Source organism: Malaya genurostris, chromosome 1 (genome assembly GCF_030247185.1).
Source record: "Malaya genurostris strain Urasoe2022 chromosome 1, Malgen_1.1, whole genome shotgun sequence".
NCBI lineage: Eukaryota > Metazoa > Arthropoda > Insecta > Diptera > Culicidae > Malaya > Malaya genurostris.
The window spans coordinates 132,208,462-132,233,034 of record NC_080570.1 but is presented as its reverse complement, the minus strand read 5'-3'; the positions used below and the strand labels follow the sequence as shown (position 1 = coordinate 132,233,034).

Below are 24,573 nucleotides of genomic sequence, written 5' to 3'. Positions count from 1 at the left end.
ACGGGTCGGTGGAGGGGATGTGATGCTACGTTGCAGTATCTGTCGCGCGATAATGGCAGAATTGTAGCACAACTTTGGGTTTTGTAGTGCAGCGTAGACGTGACGCTGCAACGTTGCAACCAACACACCGAAATTCAGTGAGAATGTGGTGGTACTCGGATTCGAATTCCGAAGTTGAAGCAACTTCGTGTCCCGTTTGGCAGTGTAGGATAGTGCCGAACTAGAGGCAGACGGACTGCAGATCAGTCATCGAAAGGCAGTCAACCTGTGCGGATGCTCTGTGACCAGTGCTATCTTTCTGTCCTTGTCTTACTGTTAAGTTCTTGAGTGTTGCTTCGTGTATCTTCATTTTTCACTTTCGTCGTCCGACGCGTCCCTACCTGCCAATACGAACCAGTCAGTGCCGGTGTGTATAGTTATTTTTTCGCCTTTGCTGTGTTCAGTGTAGCACTTTCACGTGCTCCCTGTGTCCGATCTTTGGCTGGCAGGAACAGGAACAGGTTTCGTGGGTTGATACACTCAGAACTCGAACATTTGCCGGCCGTCAGTCGAGCGAAAAACTTCGTTAGGTGATTGATATCAAAACTTTAAACTCTAAATGGATTGCATCGAAACTGTTGATTCAAGTGAGTGATTTTTCGGGGCTGTCAAACGAACTGGCAATGGCAATCGCTTTCTACTGTGAGGATGACGATCCTAAACTGTGGCACAGTGGCCAGGCCTACTATGCTACGATTGGATACAACAGTTATCAGCAGCAACAGCCGCAGCAGCAACAACACCAACAACAACAGCAACAGTCTGCTGCTGCGGTAGGACAGCCATCACAATTATCAGAAACTGACGGTGACTCCGGCACCGGTGTTGATGAAAATAATAATTGCGTGCTGCACGGTGCTGATAGTACCAATGCAAACAGTAACAGCAACGCTAATTCTGCTAATCAGCATACTATCGCTGTCGATAGTAATCGGCAGCTGATGCAAGTTCTGCATCAGGTACTGTACCGGTTCACGTCGGAAGGTAAGTGGATTGAAGCCGTTGTTTTTCTTATGGTGTACGAGTTTTGTAGTGTGGTTGGCGATGTGATGGAATGAGGGTGCAGAACTGATGCAATGAGTGCGTTCTGGTGAATTAGCTCCTAGGCTAGTATCTGAATAATTTAATAATAATAATTTAGTTTTCGAAATGAGCATCTATTTGTGATTTATGATTTTTTAGAGTTACATTTCAAAAATTTGGTCACCCATATAAACACGAAAGTGATTTTTTGACAGTGTAAGAAATAATCATTTTCAACTCAGACACTATTTAACCAAAATCGATTTGTTATGATGTCTGTGAGTGTCAAATAAACAAAACGTTCACCAAATTGCTATTTGATTCTCGATGTGAATTTATTTATTTAATCTGCTCTTCTTCGCCTTGCACTGAGGTAATAACGACACTTGTCTGTTGCATTACTCGGTCAGATTTTGAGACCTTCCGTGTTTTTGTCTGCATTGCATCTATAATGAATGCGCTTTCTGTCGAATTTTACTTCTCAGTTACTGATTCGGTAATTGTTTTCTGTTAGCAATATTACTGGCCATCTTTCAGTTGGGTGCTCAGGTGAATTGGAAAAAGTCTTTGTCTTTGAAGGTGATTCACGAATCAACCTGGTTTTACTCTTTTTCATATGAAGCGAAACTATAATCGGACACGATCATTTAGTGCAACAAGTGGAGGGCGAAAGGAGCGATATCTGATGAACTCGATACGTCCATCTCATTGAAGCACCTGTGAAGTTTGCAAGATAAGAAAATAGAAGCTCTTTCCGCACATTTTGTTTAAATATCTCTATTGTTGACAATGTTTAAACAGGACTTTGTTTAATTTATATAATACGTTGAAATTTACCACACTCATAAAAACTTCGATTATAGAGGTTTCTAGTGATCATTTGAATCTCACACGGGGTTGAGAAACGAAACCGCGCAGCAACGTGAAAGGCGATCGCCTTATGAATTAAGCACCCATGCATGGAATTTTAAACAGTGTTCTATTCCAGTTTCCAGTTTGAAATTTAGATTTTTTTTTTAAACAATATTCAAACTGCCCCAGACAAAATCCTTTCGACTTTTCCCTCTACAAAATCGGTTTGGGTCGACTGAACCATCCGACGAATTTATAAATTTTTGCATCATACTCTTATGGCAGATTATACAAGGGTTCTACTGACTCGTCAGCCGAACAAATCGACAAACGAAATCCGACTTTGTCGATCGACTAGTAGAGATTGAATTTTTCATTTAATAGGTGGATAAAAAGTAGTAAAAAGTCTTCTGTTAAATCCGATAAAGTAGATCGATAAATCGACCCCGTCCCTACGAAACCATATGAAATCATTGGATGAATAGAATAAGTAATCTTACGGCAACCGACGAGGTGAATAAATCGATTAGAATTATTTTGTTTCTACGAATCTGGACTGAATCGACAGATAAATATTTATATTTACTCAATAGAGCCAGTCAAAATACATTGGCTAGTCGACGTAGTTCGAAGAAAAAATTTGTGGAATTTCGTATTTCTATATTGTACAAGATTTTGCGGAAAATAGATATAATGTAATCAGTTCAGTTACTTTTAATGGATGGCCGTCTGGATACTTTTTCACGGTTGAACACAGAGTATTTTTCTTCATTCTAGACACTTTTTTTTTATCATCTCAGCGACGCTTCGAATATACTCGGCAAGAAATATCCTTTTCAATACTTTCTGCTTGATTCGATGTTTCAAATTTACGCTTCTTTAACTTTGTCCCGGCTTCTTAGTGCAAATGTGAAAACCTTCATCGCATTCGTATTTCCAACAAATCTTTGCCGGCTTCGACACTTAGATAGATGGTGCTGGGACACAAAGTTAGCAAGGCGGTATTTCAACGGAAAATTTGATTCCTCCTTTTGCACCATCTTCCTCGGATACATCGTCCAATTGTGATTCTACAGATGATGTTCTGTTTTGATTCTATCTGGCATCAGCGTCCCTTAATTTTGTATCTGTTGTGTCCCGAAAGTGACCATTTGGCGTAGTTTCCAAATCAAGCTTCACATCACTTTCTAAATTGCTAAGATAGCGATGGTAAACTAAGTTATATTTTTCCATTTTCTCATTTTTTTCTTTTTTCGCCGAATTCTCCACCTACTTGCCATCGTATAAACATACTGGAAATTTATTATTCAAAGTAAAATTCAACATTTTTTTTTGAATAAATAAAAATGTTGTTGAGAATAGTGGAATAAAAAATTACGGGTGTGTAATGTCAGAGACAAAACTGGATGTCGTGAATACAAATAAAACTGACACGATTTCTTTATGCTTTCGAATTCGAATTGATAGTTGATCGATTGTGTGAATTGTGAAACTTTCCCCCTTTTCACTACTAGAATTTTAAACGATGTTTGACGTAGATTATCTCATTTCGGATTTGCATATTTCATTGAAAGAAATTATCAAGATACTGTACAGGTTTTATTTCTGCCTTTTAGGAGGACCAAACTGTGGAATTCTCTACGATATTTAGCACAGTTCGGAACATTTTTCTCGCACAGCGAAAAGTGCACGAAGCAAATCAAATTATTTTGGATTTTCACTAAACTGGTGATATTTACCTTCTATTTGCAAAGAAGTAATCTTAATAGTTCTTTAGATAACATTTAGAGCCATTAGAAAGGCCCATTTTTATATAATGTTGTCCACTTTTCGTTTCTTGTTTTCTTTCTCTCCAATGCAAACGACCAGCAGCTGATGCAATCGTTCTTGCTTGAATTGAAACTAGCTTTGCGAACAAACCGACACATCCGCTCGCAGTGCCAAATGATTCCAAACTGGTTTAATGCGTCTTCTCGTCTTGATGACCGGAAGGCAAATGAGAACTACGACCTGAGCGTTTGAGGTTTTTAACCACGCAGAAGGTGCGCTCTCCGATGCCGCTGTTTGAATGCGTCTGATCGCCCCGACTCGCCCCCATTCTTCCATATGGCTTTTGAAAAGGCGCCCCAAACTAAAGTTAGTCTTATTCACGACAAAATGGGCCGTATTATTATGGTTCTAAAAAGAACCGATTTGAAGAATTCTGAAATTGGGAACTGGATCTGAGTTCAAGAACTAAATTCAGAACTTAGAACAGACTTAGAATTCAGTTGGATTTTAGTTCTAGAACTACAATTTCGAAACTGAAGTCAGTTCCGGAATCATTTCCCAGAATCCAGTTCAGCACACAGACTCTGAATTCTAAACCCATATTCCGGAACTAAGATCTGAAACTTGAAGATGATTTTTCGCCATGACTATCAAAATGGGTTGTATAGAGTAAAGTAAAATTCCGCATAATTCTTTAGGAGTATTATTATGGTTCCAAGAGGACCGAATAAAAGAAGTCTCCAATAAAGAACTGGATCCTGAGTTCAAGAAATAATTTAGAACCAATAACAGACTCAGAATCCAGTTTCAATTCTAGAACTACAATTTCGAAACTCAAATCAGTTCCGGAATACAGTTCCAGAATCCAGTTTCAGCACGCAGGCTCTGAACTCTGAACCTATTGCGGAACTAAAATCGGAAACTTGAACTTCTCGTTACGACTACCGAAAAGCAAATGAGAGTTGCAACCTGAGCGTTTGAGGTTTTAACCACGCAGAAGGTGCACTCTCCGTCGCTGCTGGTTGATGATTTCACTCTCACGACGTCTGCTTCCATCGAACGCACGAAAAGAAATGATCGATTTTCGACCACGATTCCCCTTTTATACGCATTCTGTTGAAAATATATGTCTGACTACCTCAAAATCGTTGTCCTTGCGCGAAAAACCCAAGCAAAAGTAAAGAGTTTTCCGTGTTATTTTCAAAGTTCGAGAAAACTTCATTTTTGAGTTGTTTGTGGTTATCTCACACTGTTCAAAATATTATCCTAAATTCCTGATAATATTTTTGATGAAATGGTGAAAGAATTATGTTGCTACCATTAATACAAGTCAAGATATTCACGATTAAGTTCTGCCCATTCTTCCATATGGCTAATTTTGCAAAAGGCGTCCCATAGTAAAGTAAGTCGTATTCACGACAAAACAATCGACGCTACACCTAATTTTTTATTGGGTGCTCTAAGTCGGTTTCATATTGGTATTCGAAAACCAGAACTACGTCTGCATGTTCTGGAGTGTTCTAGATCTAGATGCATAATTTATGGCAGTTTTACCTTTTTTACCTATTTTTATATATATAAAAAATAGGTATAGAATTCGCTCAAACTTTAGAAAACTTTTCCGAGGCCCGGAGGGCCGAATGACATATACCAATCGATTCAGCTCGACGAACTGAGCAAATGTCTGTGTGTGTGTGTGTGTATGTGTGTGTGTCTGTATGTGTGTTGTCAACTAAGAGGTCGAGATCTCAGAGATGGCTGAACCGATTTTGATCAAACTAGTCGCAAATGAAAGGTCTCCCCGTCACCCAAAACGCTATTGAATGGTTTTGAGATCGGATGTTTACTTTTTGAGTTATACAAAGTTTTATGTCAAAATTTTCAGTTTTTTGACAGTATCTGTCACAATTGACCTTGAAAACAGAATATGTTTTCAGACTTAGATTCCGCACGGTAATACCTATCCAACAAGCCATAGTTTGTTAAAATCCGTCCATTTTTAACGGAGATATCGAAATTTTTCTGTAAGCGACTTTTCCCCCTATTCCAGCAGTAGGAGTTTTGAGCGCTGTATGACAAAGATATGCTTGGGAGCAACGGAAAACACGATTTTTTATACTGTTACATACAATTGTTTCTAAGTACCAAAAGGATTGTGTACAGCATCCTTTTTCATGACATTTAGCCTCGGACCGATTTTGGCACGGCTCGTTTTTGGCAACATAATCGTTCGAATATGACATATATAAACCAGATGATGGCAGAATTTTTTTTAATTATTTTGTTTTAAACTACTTACAGCAATAAATGCTGGAACAACATAACATCCATATACCATTCGAATCAGTTCGTCGAGATCAGCAAATGCGTGTGTGACAAATAATTTCACTTAATTTTCTCGGAAAATTTCTTTTCTACAAATTCAGATTCATACGAAAAGTCGTATGCTTCCAAACAAAGTTCCTGCATTATGTTTGGTTCCGACCTCTGGTTCTGGAACTACAGGATGATATGTGAAACGAAATCAAAATTGTGTAACTCATTTTTCTCGTAGATGGCTGAACCGATCTAAGATTCAAATGAAATCTAAGAATCATCTAAGATTCAAATGAAAAGTTTCAAGTTTCTATAAAACATCTTGCTTTTCAGTCAGATCCCACTTCCGGTTTCGGAAATACAGGGTGATTAGCATAAAGATGTCTATTTTATATAAATTAATCAGGTTTATCGGGTTTGCAGATTTGGATATTCGATATCCAAATAAATTTATTTCAGTTTTAATGGTATTCAGTTTTCAATCAGAAGGCACCTAAAAATTTAATTCGTGCTATGATCTCTCAAAGATGTCTTAACTGATTTTCAAATATTTTGAAACAAATGTAAACTGTACAGCTACTCAGGTGAATTTATCTGACTTCGGCCATACCGCTTTTAGAATTCCGGTTCCAGTATAAAATCGTTTCAAAAAGCTCAACCGTTTTCTCAAAAAAAGCCTAATCAAATTTCAGAAACAAACAATCAAATTAAAACAAACTTATATACAAAAATTAATTAATTTTATCCAATTATGACTTCCGGTTCTCGAATTACATGATGATGAATTTTTAAAATTCAAACCGATATAGAAGATGACAATCCCGAAAAGCTTCAAAGTTGGACTCAAAACTGTTGTAATTTATTCGTCATATGGCCATACGAATCGGTTTGGTTTATGCTGGTTCCTGAATACCGGCTCTGGAAGTACCTTAAATTACCGTAAACTCTAGAGTGGAACTTACATATCATGGCATGTTTAATCGATTATCACACTTCTAGATTCAAATTCGATCCGATTTGCAGTTTCGACATCACAGAGTAATGAGTGATTAAAATCTCAAATTGTCGCTTAAAACAACGGTCATTAAAATAATGTCATGAAAACTTAAACACCGAAGAATATTCATGCAAAAAACACATGCGGATTGATAAAAATAGGTATCATCTCACTGCTAGGTGGATTAAACACGTTTTTAAATATAAACCTGGAAGTTCCAATAAAAAAAGCTAGCAACCCCAGCATTTTACTCGTTGTTGGCGATGAATTAAAGAATTTCCGTTTTTTTTTAATACTGCAGTTCGCATAATTACATAATTCTAAAATTAGCAATGCAAGTATCAGAACTAAGGGTGCTTTAAAGAGTTTTAAAGGTTACTTACTGCAGTACTTTTCGGTCATCGATTAACAAAACAAATCGAATAAACTTTCTGAAAGTCGATCCACAGAACCTATGTAAATACATATCCTGATATCTTTCATTAGTTCATGTCGATTTTACAATTCAACCCTAGGTTTTATATAACAAATTTAAGTTAAGCTTTCAAATTTCACTTCTGCAGTTTCAGTCGCAAATCCTGAACTATATAATTTGCAGTTTCATTTTTTTTTAAATAATTTTAGTAACTAGCTCTTACCTATAGAAACAATAGAACTGATGTAGGAATTAAATTTTAGGTAGAATAATCAAATAATTCAGTTACTTTAGAGCAAATTCAGCAGCTACAAGATTCATATGGGTGGTCTATAATGTAAATGAAACTGAAACAAACGTATCCCCAGCAATCCGTTTTAGTTTTATTTATTCGACCAGTTCTACTGTCAAATTTAAAACTGGTATACATTACCGTTCTATTTTTTCTATATTTGAAACACAGATAAAACGCTGTTGGGGCTGCCAGTTTATTTTGTTATAATTTCTAGATTTAAATTATAAAACTGACATAAATTATGCATCTAGAACTATAACACTCCTGAATATGCCCTTAGAATACGTTTCACGTTTTCAAACGCAGGAGGTTTTCTTCTTTCCGTCGTTCGTCAACTTTCTTTGGCACTTCAACAGACGAGCCCCCTGCCAGTCGACGGGTGTGGACGGCGTTTCTCGTGGTGTTTTAACGCAGGGGTGAACTGGAGCCGTTGATCGACGTTGCGTTCTTAACACTCGTGTTTCAAATATTGAAATAGTAATTAATTTTTGAATCGTTAAGATTTGAGTTGGGTGTTCAGTGTTGACTTTTAAGTTCTATTATATACATGATTTGGTTTCCATTAGGACATCATTTGCTTCCGCAGCTATGTTATGTGTAAAGAGGGGAAACGAATTTATAAACTAACTTATTAACTAATACAAAGAGTGAATCGATTCAATAGAAGATAGCATCGATTTTTGTCGGAATTATGTGACATTACATTCAATGGTTTTATATTTGAATTATGTGACATTACATTTAATGGTTTCAGTGTACCTAGTGTTGTAATGATGCCTTTTTATATTACTCATACCTTTATAAACATTGCTGCGGAATTATTTAATTTTTTTGTCGTGAATACGACTTACTTTACTATAGGGTGCCTTTTCAAAATTTACCCTCTGAGAGAGTGATAAGTTTTTGATCGTGAATATCTCTTGTTGTATCTAACGAATCAACATAATTTTTGCTACATGCCATCGGAAATATGATCACAATTTTATGATAAAATTTTCAGTTGTGTGACATAATCTCAAATAGTTCAAAATTAAACTTTTCTGAAATGTTTGGTATAAACGAGTATCAAAGAGGATAATTCATATGGCGCGTTTGCCTTTCTCGTATTTTGAAAGCTCATAGCTCAGTGATCTGTGGAACGATTTATATAATCTAACTACCAATAGAATCGAAATTTTTCAACTTAAACGTGTATAGCAAGAGCATTGAAGTATTTCAATAGTACACTATTGAAAAACCTATCTCATTTGACCCATGTCAACACCAGCCAATCAGAACGCGTTCTGAGGAAGAGAAGAAAATAGCTGCTGCTGTACAACAAATCGTTCAAGAAAAATGTTTCCAAAAGTGGTGAATATCGTAGTGAGTTCCTCAATTTGGTCCTTCTGAATGCTAGAAACGAATCCCTACAGCATATTGATAGTCTCTTTCAATAAATTATGCAAATCCGAAATGAAATAATCGACATTGAAATTCTATATGCGGCTATTTTTATAGCCGTTAGGACCGCCCATTAGTGAAAAAGCTACAAACGAAATCACATAAAAGGAAATCTCTTAACAAAAATTGAATCAGTTTGGATTCTATCGCCACTGCGAGCAGATGTGTTTTGTGTCGTCTGCACAGCTAGTTTCGCTTTCGAAAAGAGCGATTACGTCACAGCTGCCAGTCATTTCGATGGATGAAAAAGCAACGTTGGAGAGCATTATAAAAAATCAGCCGTTCTAATGGCTCTAAAATTTTTCTAAAGAACTATTAGGATTTGTTTTTCGCAAATCGCAGGTAATTATCCTCAGTTTAGTGCAAATCAAGAACAATTTGGTTAGATTTGTGCACTTTTCGCTGTGTGAAATTCACAGTAATCGAGATCAAGTGAAGCCTTTTTTTGCGAAAAATGTTCCGAGTTTAATATCGTAGAGAATTACGCAATTTGACCCTTCTGAATGTTGGAAATGAATCCCTACAGCATATTGATAGTTTTTTTTTTCAATAAATTTGCAAATGCGAAATAAAATAATCGACATTAATATTCTGTATGCGACTATTTTTATAGCCGTTAGGACCGCCCATTAGTGAAAATGCTACAAACGAAATCACGTAAAAGAAAGCTCCTAACAAAAATCTAATCAGTTTGGATTCTATCGCCAATGCGAGCAGATGTATTTTGTGCCGTTTGCAAAGCTAGTTTCGCTTCCGATAAGAGTGATTACGTCACAGCTGCCAGTCATTTCGATGGATGAATAAGCATCGTTGGAAAGCATTATAAAAAATCAGCCGTTCTAATGGCTCTAAAAGTTTTCTGAAGAACTATTAGGATGTGTTGTTCGCAAATCGAAAGAAAATATCCTCAGTTTAGTGCAAATGTAGAACAGTTTGGTTAGATTCTTGCACTTTTCGCTGTGTGAAATTCACAGTAATCGAGATCAAGTGAAGTCTTCTTTGTTTTTGCGAAAAATGTGGAAAAGGGGAATGCTTGCATAATTCATACAATTGATCAACTATTTGATATTCGGAAGTGTTAAGGAACATGTCATTTGTTTTCGTATTCACGACATCCAGTTATGTCTCTGACATTACCCACCCGCCTTTTTGTTCAGGCGTGAAAAAGCAAAATCTACAAATCAAAACACCCTTTTGTTCCGGAACCTAAAGTAGTATCCATAACAAACTTCGTATTTCCGTAGGAAACTGTAAGACTTTTCATATGAATATAAGTTTGTGAAAATCGGTTATCTTGAAGAAAACTGATTGCGATGCTTTTACAGAAACCGGATTTCGACGACCGATGTAGCCGAAGTTGATTCGTATGACCAGTAGCAAATATGGCTTACGAATTGGAACAATTTTTAGCCTAATTGAAAAAGATGGGTGGGTAATGTTGCAGCCATAGCCGGACGTGCTATGGAAATATGATCAGCAATTTATGATAAAGTTTTCAATTGTATGACATAACCAAAAAAAATCAAAATAATATGTTGAAATGTTTGGTATCAACGAGTATCAAATAGGAATACTCATGACAAGTGTTTGCCTTCCTGGTACCCGCGTTGATGGTTTTGAACAGCTGATTCCGTATGATTAGCGGCCCTTACACGAGTCATTAAAAATGTCATTAGTAAAAAAAAATATCATTTTAATGAACGTGTAGTGGTGCACTAATGACGAAATTTCTAACAAATTTGAATTACATCATTAGTTAGTCATCATTTAAAATGACATTTTTAATGCTCGTGTAAGGGCCGCTATTCAGGTCTAGAGCTCAGTTCCATCAAGCATTTTGTTCCAGTTCCAGAATTTAATTTCAAATGGAGGAGGAATATACTTATCAATATTGCGAAGCATCGAAATGACTTCATTAATCGGTTCTTTTTAGAACCTCCACCATTGTTCGAGAAGAAGTACTACGATATTTTCTTTTTTTATATTAGTAAATCGTTATCTTGCATATTTACTTTGGACGCTGTTTGCAGTTCGCGTAGTGTTCACTCTGGTGTGGGAAAAATTACGGCGAGATTAATTCTGTCCACCGTTCGCAATGAGAATTTCGCTTCAAGCTTGGATCAAAATACACCGAAAAGTGAAAAATGACGGAGAATGTTCTACAAATCAACCCTTCTAAGGGCTATAAATGTTTCCAAAAGAGCTATACGCATTATTCCACTACTGAATTATGCTAATCGGAAACCAACATTCAGCTGCTTTGCGTTTGAGAAAAATGCGTGTGTATTGGTTTGAATGCGTTTTGGTGACTTCAGGATATGCAAATGGTGTCATATTCTATGGTCCATTATATCTGCATTAAAATAAAGGAAATTTGACGTGTTAACTATATGACTATAGTTTCATTGAGTTGAATTATCCAACGCCCATCATATCGCAACAATCCTACTAACTGATTCATCGAATTCTACAATGGTTTTTCTATTCTCTCATTTTCAGGTGCTCTCAGTCCGGCTCATACATCCTGCATTTTCTGCAACAAGATCTACTACCTATTTCAGTTGCTGTACTGACCCTGCCTTCGCCGGAAGCAGCTACCAGTAGGCAACTACTCCAACGAAAAGTTCCAGTAACGTAAACTGACATTAAACAACTCGAAAACAAATCAACAGCAAAAACTAAAATCATCAAAGCTAACGAACCGGCGGGTCCAATCGGAACCGAACGAACCAAGAATTTTAAGGTAAGCAGAATTTATATACGTTATATTTAGATTAGTATGCCGTACTGTCCAAAATTATTAATTATTCTGATCTGATTGAAGAGTAATATTCAATCTGATCGACTGTTAGGAAAATAGAAAATTAATTGGGCTTTATTTTCCGTAGTAATGACATTAATAAGAGTGTTGCATTCAAAACTTTATTAAACCAAAAAGTCCAATTCCTGCAAAATAAAAAACAGAATCGATCAAGCCTTCTTTCTAGAGGTTGCCTATTGTCGGGTATTTCGTTTAACTCCCTCCATCATATTTTTCACAACCTCCTTGATCACTTTTTGGCGTGTTGGGAAAGTTCATATCTTCGGGCCCAACACGGACGTTGTTCGCAATACATCAATTATTTCTTCCCAAAATAGCAAGATGCTAAATTCTGCCAAAACCTAAGGGAACCGTAATTAAGACCATCGTCCAAATACCATGCGCGCGGGTTCGATGGAAATATTGAAATTATTTGCCAAAACCAAAAACATACAGATCTTTTAAAAACTTTTATCTATTTGCAGGCAAAAATGGCTAGAAAATTATGAGAGTTTTCCGAGTAAAATAGCTCTGAAAAAATGTCTTTCACAATTATTTAGAAAAATAGGAATTTATTATCTTTCGATTTGTACCCGAATGAGACGAGTTGTAATCAAGTAAAACCAATCAAGTTTTAAGCCAATAATGCAACTAATGAAACACATCAAAAGTTGAAGTAAAGTTTGGTTATGATTTTCAACAAAAACGAAAATTTAATCATCTGGTAAAAAAGCCACAAAAATTATGATTATGGCAGCCTAATCTAAACGCCTAGAAGCCGACTGCTACTTCTGAAATTTGACACATAAATTAACCACCGCCTTTTTTTTGTTTACTTTTTATTTCACAGTGTTGCTCTAAGCAGCCACTATCTAGCAGAGCCTACTACAGCAGCCTTGTGCAGATTGGAATCCCGTCGGTTTCCTGTGATGGAAGCAATTTTACTATGCGCATTTTTTTTACTATGTTCATGAAACGAGAGGGAGAAACACGCTCACCGTTCCGATGCGTGACATTTAGTTAACATAAGAAAGTTGGTAGAACCGCGTAAATTTCGTAGCTTCGGCTAATTACACCGATTGGCTTCGGACAGTCGGACGTAATATTATTTTCATTTTTTTTTCTTTCGATTTATTTAGGCCCATATTAACGAGTAGTTTTAGTTCTAATCTTACGTCCTAATAGCGCATTGTCGATATTAGAACCAGGAATCGTTTCTTGATATGTTTAAGCAATGTGATTTAATTATAAATTTTAGCATTTCTTAGCTTAGTTTCAACTCGAATCGATCGTAAATGTTAGATTGTAGACAAGTAAGTCCTCACTGACACGCGTTGGTTTGATTTGCGCCAACAGAAGAGAACACGCAGACTATCCAGAACTTATCCGTGCGCAGTCGGAGTTCGCGCACCGATAAGAAAATCAGCCACTTCCGTTCGATGCCAAGGAAGATGATCTCAGTGCTAGTTATGTAAGGTCGCACCTACGCGCAGTAAGCCCTCCCAAATGTAAACGACCGACGAGGCAGCTGCCTATCGACATTCTGTATATTTTAATTTTATTTCGAACATTTGCATTTTTGCTTATTTTTTTTTGTTTTTCTTCTCATCATTCATTTAGTAAACAAATCGAATTTTATTCAATTTTCGATCGTAGACTTAATTTCGTTCTTGAACTGTAAGCTTGTTTGTAATCATTTACTTGTAAATGTATCGCGATTTCAACGAAAATACAATTTTAAAAGTGTTTCAAAAAAGAAGTTGATTTATTATGAAAGAAACTATCCGAACAAATCATACTCATTCGAACATGTCACAAATCACATCGATCAACATTGAATTTCAAAGTAAGTATGTCTACGTGCTCGGAATCCTCATCCAGAATCAGTTTAGGCTCGATGCGAATAAATATTGAATCAAAAGATAAGCTGTTGATTTTGCATCCAAACAGAACCGATCATGTTAACTCTTGTTTTGCTACGGGCTGAGCTTGCGACTTCCTTCGACGCCTGAGCAGAACAAGTTTGGTCTGATATCAGGTACTTCCAACGAGTTAACACGTGCGGCATCAGTAAAAACGTAAACAGTGTTGGTGCGAGGTGGGTGTGGCGATATGTTCAGTTGGATACTGTTAATATGCGATAGATATTTCTAAACTTTTTATCATGTCAATATGACAGTTCTTGTTTACGATTTTTCCACCGTAAATCACTTGGATGCTTTTTCATGTTTAATAACACTTGTGACCAGTGTTGGTGATTGCCGAAAATTCGACAGAAGCTGCTCGATATTTATCTATATTGTATACAACATTTTCAATCCGGTAGAAGATGCTACAAGAACTCGAGTCTCTCAATGCATGAACCGCGAGAGAATTTTTCTACATTTCTTCGCTCCACTTCATACTGTGAGTATTTCACGACCCTTAAAAAAATTACAGTCTGATAATGATTGGTGCTGTGTGGAACTTACCAGGAGAGAATCGGAATTTGACAATTATCGCAGAAAATCGAGTTGATGATTCGACTTGATGATTCTTATACTAGGTTGCAATATTTCAAAACCCTTGTGTGGAGCACTCACAGGCACTTTCATAGACACAACTTATACAAGGGCGGCAATAGTAGAATGATTCTATCGCAATTATCCACTGCCCATACAAAATCGGATTGCGAAACGAGAATAAGCGATCGTTTGTTTCTTCAGAGAGAATCCCCACAGCAGCGAGCTAATCTTTGATTCTCAGACAGGTCATCGAGAGAAATTCGCTCTCGCCGGTTTGTTGTTGCTGCGAAGATATCCGTCTCTCTTTGATGGCACTGATTGAATCGTGTGAAGAGTTACTAGTGATCGTTCTTTGATACGATAAAAGCCATCCTTTCTTGTGACTTGGTGCCATATTTTTAGTCCGTTTGACAAGTTTTAATACACCGAAACCTCCATTTACGAACTAAACGGGGGTTCGTAAAAAGAGGTAGTTCGTAAAAAAAGTTTACGTTATTTGGGATTTGGTTCGTAAAAAAAGTTTACGTTATTTGGGATTTGGTTCGTAAAAAAAGTTTACGTTATTTGGAATTTACTTCGTAAAAAAAGTTTTGTGTGATTATTGTGGAAACCGCGCATCATATGTTTATTTTCGGAACGGATGTGAAGAGTAAGTGCAAGAAAATGATGTTTGGGCTCGTTTCAAAATCCAAGATGGCGGCTTCCGGTTTATTGAGATTGCCTAAAACCCCTAACAATATGGGTATTTTCGGAACGGGATTAATGAGTAGACATCAGAAAACGATGTTTGAGGTAGTTCTGAAATCCAAGATGGCGACTTCCGGTTTCTTAATATTTCTTGAAAACCCTTACAATATGGGTATTTTCGGAACGGAATTGATGAGTAGATGTCGGAAAACGATGTTTGAAGTGGTTCTGAAATCCAAGATGGCGACTTCCGACTTGTTGATATTCCTTGAAACCCCTTACAGAGATTTAAAAGTAGACGTCGGAAAATTATATTTGAGGTGGTTTTGGAATGCGAAACAGTGACTTCCGGTTTATTAGTATCTTTTGAAAGTTTTTGCTACTTTCCTTTAACTTGGTATTCCTTTAAAACACTATACCGTTCCGAAAATACCCATATTGTATGGGTTTTCAAGGAATATCAACAAATCGGAAGTCGCCATCTTGAATTTCAAAACTACCTAAAACATCGTTTTCTGACATCTAATCATGAATTCCGTTCCGAAAATACCCATTTTGCAAGGGTTTTCAAGGAATATCAATCAACCGGAAGTCGCCATCTTGGATTTCCAAAATACCTCAAACATCATTTTCCGGAATCTACTCTTTAAACCCGTTCCAAAAATACCCATATTTTAGTAGTTTCCATGGAAATCGCTTTCGATGAATGACAAAACCTCTTTTTACGAAGTAGGTTCGTAAAAAAAGATTACGTTATTTGGGATTTGGTTCGTAAAAAGAGGTAGCGTATAAAAAGTGTTCGTAAACGGAGGTTTGGGTGTAATCTGATCGTTAACATTTCCTGTTATATTCTTGCTCCATGTTATCGGAAATATTTTAAACATATGTATGGACCCATTAAAATTATTAATTGCCTAACACCAAAATGATAGCACAACCAAACCGAAATTTAGAATACGGTGACTATCGTTTGAAATATAACTAAATTATATCAGAGTAAACACGACTGATGGTTTCGAAGGATGTATTTCTTTATTTGATACATAGCGAATGAATATCACAATAAAATAAAACGGTGAGAAATCATTTTACTAAGTTTGCACATGTTATAGTGTATTTTAAAATAACAAAAGTGTAAGTAGATTTTTAAATTTGATTTATGATGATTCCTAGTTAGAATATGAATGTTTGGAACAAATTTTCTTATCAATATTCACTGTTTGACTTAGATCAAAATTTTTGTCTAGTCAAATGAGAAAGATATTTGATCCGACTGATTTTGTTGCTAAAATAACCTAAGTTGAGTTGATGTTATCGTCAATGTCTATGTTGATTCAGTTTTGGTATACTTTTATATCAAGAAAAAAATCGGTTAAATTTATCTATGATCTTATTTGTGTGATGATACAACTAAGTTTACTGTTTAAATGAACCGTATTAGTTTTATTTCAAATAAAACAGAGCAATTTTTCCAGCGCGAATGAACCAGAGCATTTTGTTCTTCCGCGGAAGTTAAGTATAAGTTTGTCCATTTCTAAAAAAAATTTTGAACAATTCATGTATATGTAAAGAAAGTCCCAGAAAGTATGGACGCAGCGTAAAACCGCTGCCATTTCGCAATGGTTCGGAATCTGTCAATTTTTATGGCTGCGTCCTGTTGTTTACACTCTTGTCTAACCACTTGTGCAATTGTTTATTCGTTTTCATTAGTTTGTTTCGAAATGCGTGGACTTTCAGCAGAACAACGTCGAAAATTGTGTACAAATGGTGCACAGAACGCGGACTGTCACTGAGAAAGATAGCAAAAATTGAAGGAATAAGTGAAAACGCCATGATTCGAAGAGACAAGGATCCTGCTTTCTTCTGGCCAGATCTTGCTTCTTGGCACTACTCGAAATCAACGGTAGAATGGTATACTACCAAAAATGTCACTTTCGTCCCAAATCACATGAATCCACCAAATTGCTCACAACTTCGACCAATTGAGTAATTTTGGGCATTAACCAAGGCACATCTTAGGAAACATGTCTCGGCAGCCGAAACCATTCAACAGTTCGAAAAAAATTGGAAAAAAGTGTCAAAACTTGTCGCCAAGAAGTCTGTACGGAATTTAATGAGGAACGTTTGAAAGAAGGTGCGCCAGCTAGTCTACAATGGCTAAGTAGCAAATGCTGAGGATAATATTCTGTTGTTGTAGTCTAATATTATAAGTATATCGAATAAAATTTGAATATCTAACACTAGTGAATTATTTACAGCGAAATCAAAGTGCGTCCATACTTTCTGGGACAGTCTTTAACGTAATTCGTAAAATGACTGAGTTTTACAATAATTATTTGAATGATGTGTCAAACACACCCGTCTTTCAAGCAGGTGTGTAATTTTACATGTTTCAGCTTTCAAAAGTATGACTTAATGCATTAAATAGGTTTGAAATAAACTTTCTGGGCAGTAAGATTTTTTCACAGAAAGCCGCTTTGCATACAGTCCTAAAAAATTTGAAATTTTCACATGACGAAAATCAAAGCATGCCGTTTTTCTCGAAGTGAGATCTTGATACCACATCAATGAACATTTGAATATGAATTTTAAATCTGCATTGATGTCAAGCTCAGTTGAATCGATTGTGACACTCCTTTTGTTTAAATTTGCCTGCTCTTTTCGTGATGTGTTCTACGTTTTCTCAACATTTTTCTACTCTGTCTTTTGAAAAGGGCTAGATTTTTGTCGTGAATACGACTTACTTTACTATGGGGTGCCTTTTCAAAATTAGCCATATGGAAGAATGGGCAGAACTTAATCGTGAATATCTCGACTTGTATTAACGGTAGCAAGGGGGACGGGTGTAGCGTGATGGGATAGTCGATACCTTTCACGCAGCCCGCCTGGGTTCGATTCCCAACCCCGCACATAGGGTCAGAAAGATTTTCTGGTCCGAAGAGGCGAATGACCTAAGATGTTAAAGCCTCTATAATTGAAACAAAAAAAACGGTAGCAACATAATTCTTTCACCATTTCATCAAAAATATGATCAGGAATATAGGACAATATTTTGAACAGCGTGAGATGTGATGTGTGATGTGATGTGAAGTAAAGCCACCATCAGTTCAAGGACTTGCCAGTGGATGCGGGTAGACTTACAGTAGCCCCGATATGACTCATCCATTCACTTTCTTACTATAGCTGTTACCGAAAAGCGAACAAAAAGGGTTGGGCGGATATGTAAGTAGAGTCACTTACTCGTATTCCGCGGGAATAAAAGATGCTCTTCCAACCATAATATCCAGTGCATGGATGAAGCATTTCGCTATACATGCTTGAACCCGCCTGATGGTTTGTTTGAGAAGGGCGCGTCAGACTCATTTCAAACCTTCAGAAGGAAACAAGTTTCCTTCAAGTGACTTGGGCTGGCTATCCACAATCCCTCGTCTAGTCGTCAATTCGTCCGATGCCCTGATGCTCCCTACCCTTTACGACCCCGTGCAAAATGTTTTATATTGAAAAATACAATGAAACATAGTGTAATGAAATTAATATAACATGAAAAGATATAATAGATTACAAAATAATATAATATAACATAATATAATATAATATATTTTAATTTAATATAATATAATACAATGTCATACAATATAATATAATATATCATAAAACAATATATAAAATAACATTTAGTGTAGAGTGTCAGTTATGCTCTTCTATCTTCGCAATACTGCAGGAAGTAGAATATTTCTCTTCTAATAACAATGATAATATCCACATCTATAAAAATAATATATGTTATTATTATGATGACAAATTAATAATAAAAACAGTAAATATAATAATGAAAATAATAATAAAAAACGAATCTAATATAGTACAATGAATTATATAATAAATAATAGAATGAATAAAATGATATGTTGCGATATGCTATGATATTATATTACTTGAATTTATATGTCATTTCTCATCCTCTCATTCTGCCATCAACGCATTCCATCGACCGATTGTCACCACAGACACACGTGTAGGCATGAAACAGGAACCAGTGAGGACCAAGCTCACCTTGTAACGACCTTGATAGTTAGTTAAAAGATTACTTTAAAAATGATAACTTATAAGGAAAACAAATTTATATTTTGCGCAGAGGTACGTAGTACTACTCATAATAAACCCTATAATATAATATAATATAATATAATATAATATAATATAATATAATATAATATAATACAACATAATGCAATATAATATAACATAATATAGTAGAATACAATATAATATAATATAATAAAATATAATATAATTATATAATATAATACGCTATGATGCAATGCAGTATAATACCATAATAACATAAAATAGTGAAGGGCGATAATATATGAAACAATATGCTATGATATAATATAACAGTACTGTCGCAGTGTGAGTTACGCTCTTCTCATAATAAAAATAATACTAATAATACATGATGTAATAAACGACAGAATTATATGTTACAATATACTATGATAAACATTGCACTTTAGGATGGGCTTCAACCTACAAGCCATTTCGCACCCTCTCATTCTGCTACTAACGCAGAAGGCGATAGCACCCAGTCGACGCCGTTCTATTGACCAAATGTCATCATAGACGGGGAGGCATGAGATAGGGACTTGTGAGGACTTAGTTATCTCACCATTTGACGACCATATTTTGAACAGCGTGAGATAACCACAAATAACTCAAAAATTAAGTTTTCTCAAACTTTGAAAACATCGCGGAAAACTCTTTACTTTTGCTTGGCTTTTTCGCGCAAGGACGACGATTTTGAGGTAGTCAGGCACATATCTTCGACTGACTACGTATAAAAGGGGAAAAAATGAGGAGTGCACCTTCTGCGTGGTACCAAACCTCAAACGCTCAGGTCGTGCTCGTATTTGGACTTCAGCCGTCAAGTGGAGCAGTCGTCAATGAAAGCAGACCTTTTGCGTGGTATAGAGCCTCAAACGCTCAGGTCGTGATTTCATGTGGACTTCTATCGTCGAGAGCAGCAGTCACTAGTAATGAAAGCAGACCTTTAGCGTTGTACAAAACCTCAAACGCTCAGGTCGCAGAGCCAGTTTCCCTTCGAAGAAGATCGATTAAATCATCCTGTTGGTGGTCGTTTGCATTGGAGCAAAATACAACGGGAAATGGGCAACAATGTGAAACATTTTGCAAAGTCAGCCCTTCTAATGGCTCTAAATGTTACCTAAAGAACTATAAAGATTGCTTCTTTGCAAATCTAAAATTAAAATTATTTTATCATAAAGAATTATATTGGTTATTTTGTAATATTTGTGTTAGAATGTTTGATGTAACTCATCTGTACTGTAGTTTGGGTGTATCGTTTCAAATTCTAGTAGTGAAAAATGGGAAAGCTTGCACAATTAACACAATCGATCAACTAATTGATATTAGGAAGTATAAAGAAAGAGTGTCAGTTTTATTCGTATTCACGACATCCAGTTATGTCTGACATTACACACCTGTACTTTTTTAACCAACTTTTTGCAAAAAATATGGTCGACGAATGAAAAAACTTCCGTATGTTGCAAGAGGAACATTTTTGAAGTAAAAAAGTTTCTCTACCGAAACCTTCATCTTATTCAGCACTGATACTTTCTGCTGATAAACGGGAAACTAGCAATAAGATATTCGGCAGTGAAGGTATTTCACTAGAGAAAAATACACCATCGAGTAAGATTCATTTCACCACTGGGGAGGCCCCGCCAACGAACATCACACAAAAAGGAAAGCGCACTTCTTCTCAGTGTCGAATAGGCAGACTTTGTGTGTGCATGTGTGTGCTTGCGGTTAATAAACGAGTGAACCACATTCTCTTCATATGAATCGCACTCACGCGCTCTCGCTCAAATACACCCAAGTGACCGCAGGCGCGAGCTGAAATTAATTTTTAACTTTAGCGGTAGAATGAAGCGCTGGCCTTACTATGAAAATCCTTTTCGCAAATCCTTTGTATTGAGTCATATAAGTTTGAAAGCACACTGCTTAAGCTCTAAGATGCTGAGTGCAGTGATTGTGAGCGTATCGAATTATCTGATAGTAACTTTCAAACGAGTCTAAGTCTAATCGAAACGTTCATCTCCGAAAAATTGTGGTGTTATATTTGACATTGTTAGCTTTCAAATAAGCCTATATTTATCGAAATTCATTGAGTCATCTTCAAGAAAGTTCAACCGATGAAAGATGTGCGGTTGAGTAACTCTTCGATCTTGATTAGTGGTTCAATAGTAGCTTGCAAATGAGCTTAACCTTATTGATATCGGTTCAGCCATCTTCGAGACGAGTGAGCGGTGAAAAAAAATCGTTGAAAGGTGCACTTAGAGGAAAGTATTTTAAAGCGTCCCCTTATTTTGCCTTTCTCATACAGAAAGGTTTTCAAGCATTCAAAACTTTTCTAAACAAAAGTTTTATCACTGACACTATTTTTCGTATGATCTTTCTACTACACAAGTTTGGCTGTGTTCGTATGCTGCAAAATATGAATAAACTGAAAATATTATTAGGCACCTTATCGAAGTAAGGATTTGATTGAATATGCATTTCATCTGTCATTTTTTTCTGTAGGTGCCGGAAATCGATGTTTGGATGTCGTTCCAAAATTCAATTCAGCTTAACAATACGCTTTAAAACCTTTACAATATATTCAGATTCGGAACATTAAGGGGCGGGTAGGGTCTAATACTTTTGAAAAATCATTTATTATTTTCTTTGTATTCTCCTATAGTGAAACATTTCAAGAATATTCTATGAAATTTTCAAGCTCATCGGAACATAAATCAGTATGTTATGGGCCTTTATCTTTGCCTATCTCATACTGCGAAGCAGTAATAGCTAGATACCACAGGCCCAAGATTTATGTTTCGATTGACTTAAAAACTTGACAAAACATTCTTGAAATGTTTCAGTATAACAAATTATAGAAGAAAATATGTGGCTCCTTTGAGTAATAAATTGATTCTAAAGATAAAAAACTTTGGACGCGTTTATCTCGGAAGCAGGTTTTGAAAGTCCGTGTTCATCGTCATTTAAAATCTACTGCACCAATTTGTTTTCAAATTTTGTAAACACTTTCTACATATAAAAAACCAGACCCCAACGTTTTCCTTTTCGTTGTTTGTTACTTTGGGAAGGTTTTACGGCTACAAAATGGCGAATTCTTTGTGAAAAATCGTAGTTTTCACTATGAAAAACCACCAAAAATTAAAAATATTATAAAAAATTCAAACAGAAATGTTAAGGGTCTAGAAAAACTCGTGATTTTTAAGAAGCATCCTCAAAAATACTTCTTTACCGACTTATTTCCCAATATTTTTCCATGAAATAATTACATAATGTGGTTCGAATGAGGCTTTTTATCATGCAAAACATTTGAATTTATTTTGTTGAACGTTAATTTAATAAATTGAATTTATTTGAACCAAAATCGCAAAAAAAAAAGGCGGGTGGGTAATGTCAGAGACATAACTGGATGTCGTGAATACGAAAACAACTGACATGTTCCTTAACACTTCCGAATATCAATTGTATGAATTATGCACGCATTCCCCTTTTTCACATTTTTCGCAAAAACAAAGAAAGCTTCACTTGATCTCGATTACTGTGAATTTCACACAGCGAAAAGTGCACAAATCTAAGCAAACTGTTCTTGATTTGCAGTAAACTGAGGATATTTCCCACGATTTGCAAACAACAAATCCTAATAGTTCTTTAGAAAACTTTTAGAGCCATTAGAACGGCTGATATTGTGCAATGCTCTCCACCGTTGTTTTTTTCCCAATGCTAATGACTGGCAGCTGTGACGTAATCGTTCTTGTCGGAAGCGTGCAGACGACACAAAACACATCTGCTCGCAGTGGCGATACAATCCAAACTGATTCAAGTTTTGTTGAGAGGCTTGTTTCTACCTGATTTCGTTTGTAGCTTTTTCACTAATGGGCGGTCCTAACGGCTATAAAAATAGCCGCATACAGAATTTTAATGTCGATTATTTCATTTCGGATTTGCATATTTTATTGAAAGAAACTATCAATATGCTGTAGGGATTCGTTTCTAGCATTCACAAGGACCAAATTGAGGAACTCACTGCGATATTCACCACTTTTCGGAACATTTTTCCCGGACGATTTGTTGTACAGCAGCAGATATTTTGTTCTCTTCCTTAGAACGCATTCTGATTGGCTGGTGTTGACATGGAGCAAATGAGACAGGTTTTTCAATAGTGTACTATTGAAATACTTCAATGCTTTTGCTATACACGTTTAAATTGAAAAATTTCGATTCTATTGGTAGTTAGATTATATAAATCCTTTCACAGATCACTGAGCTATGAGCTTTAAAAATACGAGAAAGGCAAATGCGCCTTATGAATTATCCTCTTTGATACTCGTTTATACCAAACATTTCAGAAAAGTTCAATTTTGAATTATTTGAGACTATGTCACAAAACTGAAAATTTTATCATAAAATTGTGATCATATTTCCGATGGCATGTCGCAAGAATTATGTTGATTCATTAGATACAACAATAGATATTCACGATCAAAAACTTATCACTCTCTCAGAGGGTAAATTTTGAAAAGGCACCCCATAGTAAAGTAAGTCGTATTCACGACAATATATTTTTTTTTCATCATTTAGACCCTACCGCTTCTCTCATCATCATTCACAGACTTACGGCCACTTCTGAAACGTTCGTGCCACTGATAAACGACTGTTCGTTGTCGAAAGACTCTTTTAACATTTGCAATGTCTTCATTTTGAAAATTGTACATAATCGATGACATGCACAATCGCTGATGTACTCAATTCAGCGTAACTTTTACAAATGTCCAGGTATCAAACTGAAAATTTGATACAATATCAACGGCAGAAATCTAATCGGGTGACTGAAAGCGCCACATGGTAGTGATTCCTTGAACTTTTTGATCAAGGTAGTATTTTGTGGTGCCTATATGATTGTCTATGAATAAACAAAACCCAAAAGTTATAACGGTTTGTATTTAATATTTGTAACAAATTTTTCGCCTCACTGTAAAACTTGGGAACCGGGAGTTGAACTCGAGCGTTTGATGAGATCATAGTGCCTCTCATTGAGACATGAGTTTGCGGTACTCATTTCAATGATTTGTGAAAAAACGATCTGAATTCCATTCCGGTGTCTTTTGAATACTAGTTCCGGTGCTTTCACAGGTGGAAATTGGGGACTGGTACATCCGGAAAGACAAACAGGTCTGCCTAGGCCTAATCATTTCTTTCATCCAAACTTCTGACTATTTGAGACTTTTTATGAAAATATTCATTCACCAGATTCTTTGAGTTATTTCACCGGAAATTCAGATTTGTAATTATTTTGACAGCCAAAAAATGAACTAAACTCGAGTAAGATTGTGATAAAAA

The 24,573-nt window shown here is 36.0% G+C and overlaps 1 protein-coding gene across 1 annotated transcript; it reads left to right on the top strand.

Moving 5' to 3' along the window:
• The first annotated feature begins 246 nt into the window (after positions 1–246).
• On the top strand, positions 247–13,657 carry LOC131425810 (sun domain-containing protein 1-like). The gene is made up of 3 exons (XM_058588009.1): positions 247–1,023; positions 11,647–11,890; positions 12,798–13,657. The coding sequence occupies exons 1-2, from the start codon at positions 663–665 to the stop codon at positions 11,718–11,720; spliced, it is 435 nt and encodes a 144-aa protein (XP_058443992.1). The 5' UTR covers positions 247–662; the 3' UTR covers positions 11,721–11,890; positions 12,798–13,657.
• Positions 13,658–24,573: the final 10,916 nt, after the last annotated feature.

Excerpts from the sequence above, each read along its gene's own strand:
- LOC131425810 (XM_058588009.1), top strand. The coding sequence starts at position 663 with ATGGCAATCGCTTTCTACTGTGAGGATGACGATCCTAAACTGTGGCAC. Across the intron at positions 1,024-11,646 it reads GTACCGGTTCACGTCGGAAG|GTGCTCTCAGTCCGGCTCAT; the intron begins GTAAGTGGATTG and ends TCTCATTTTCAG.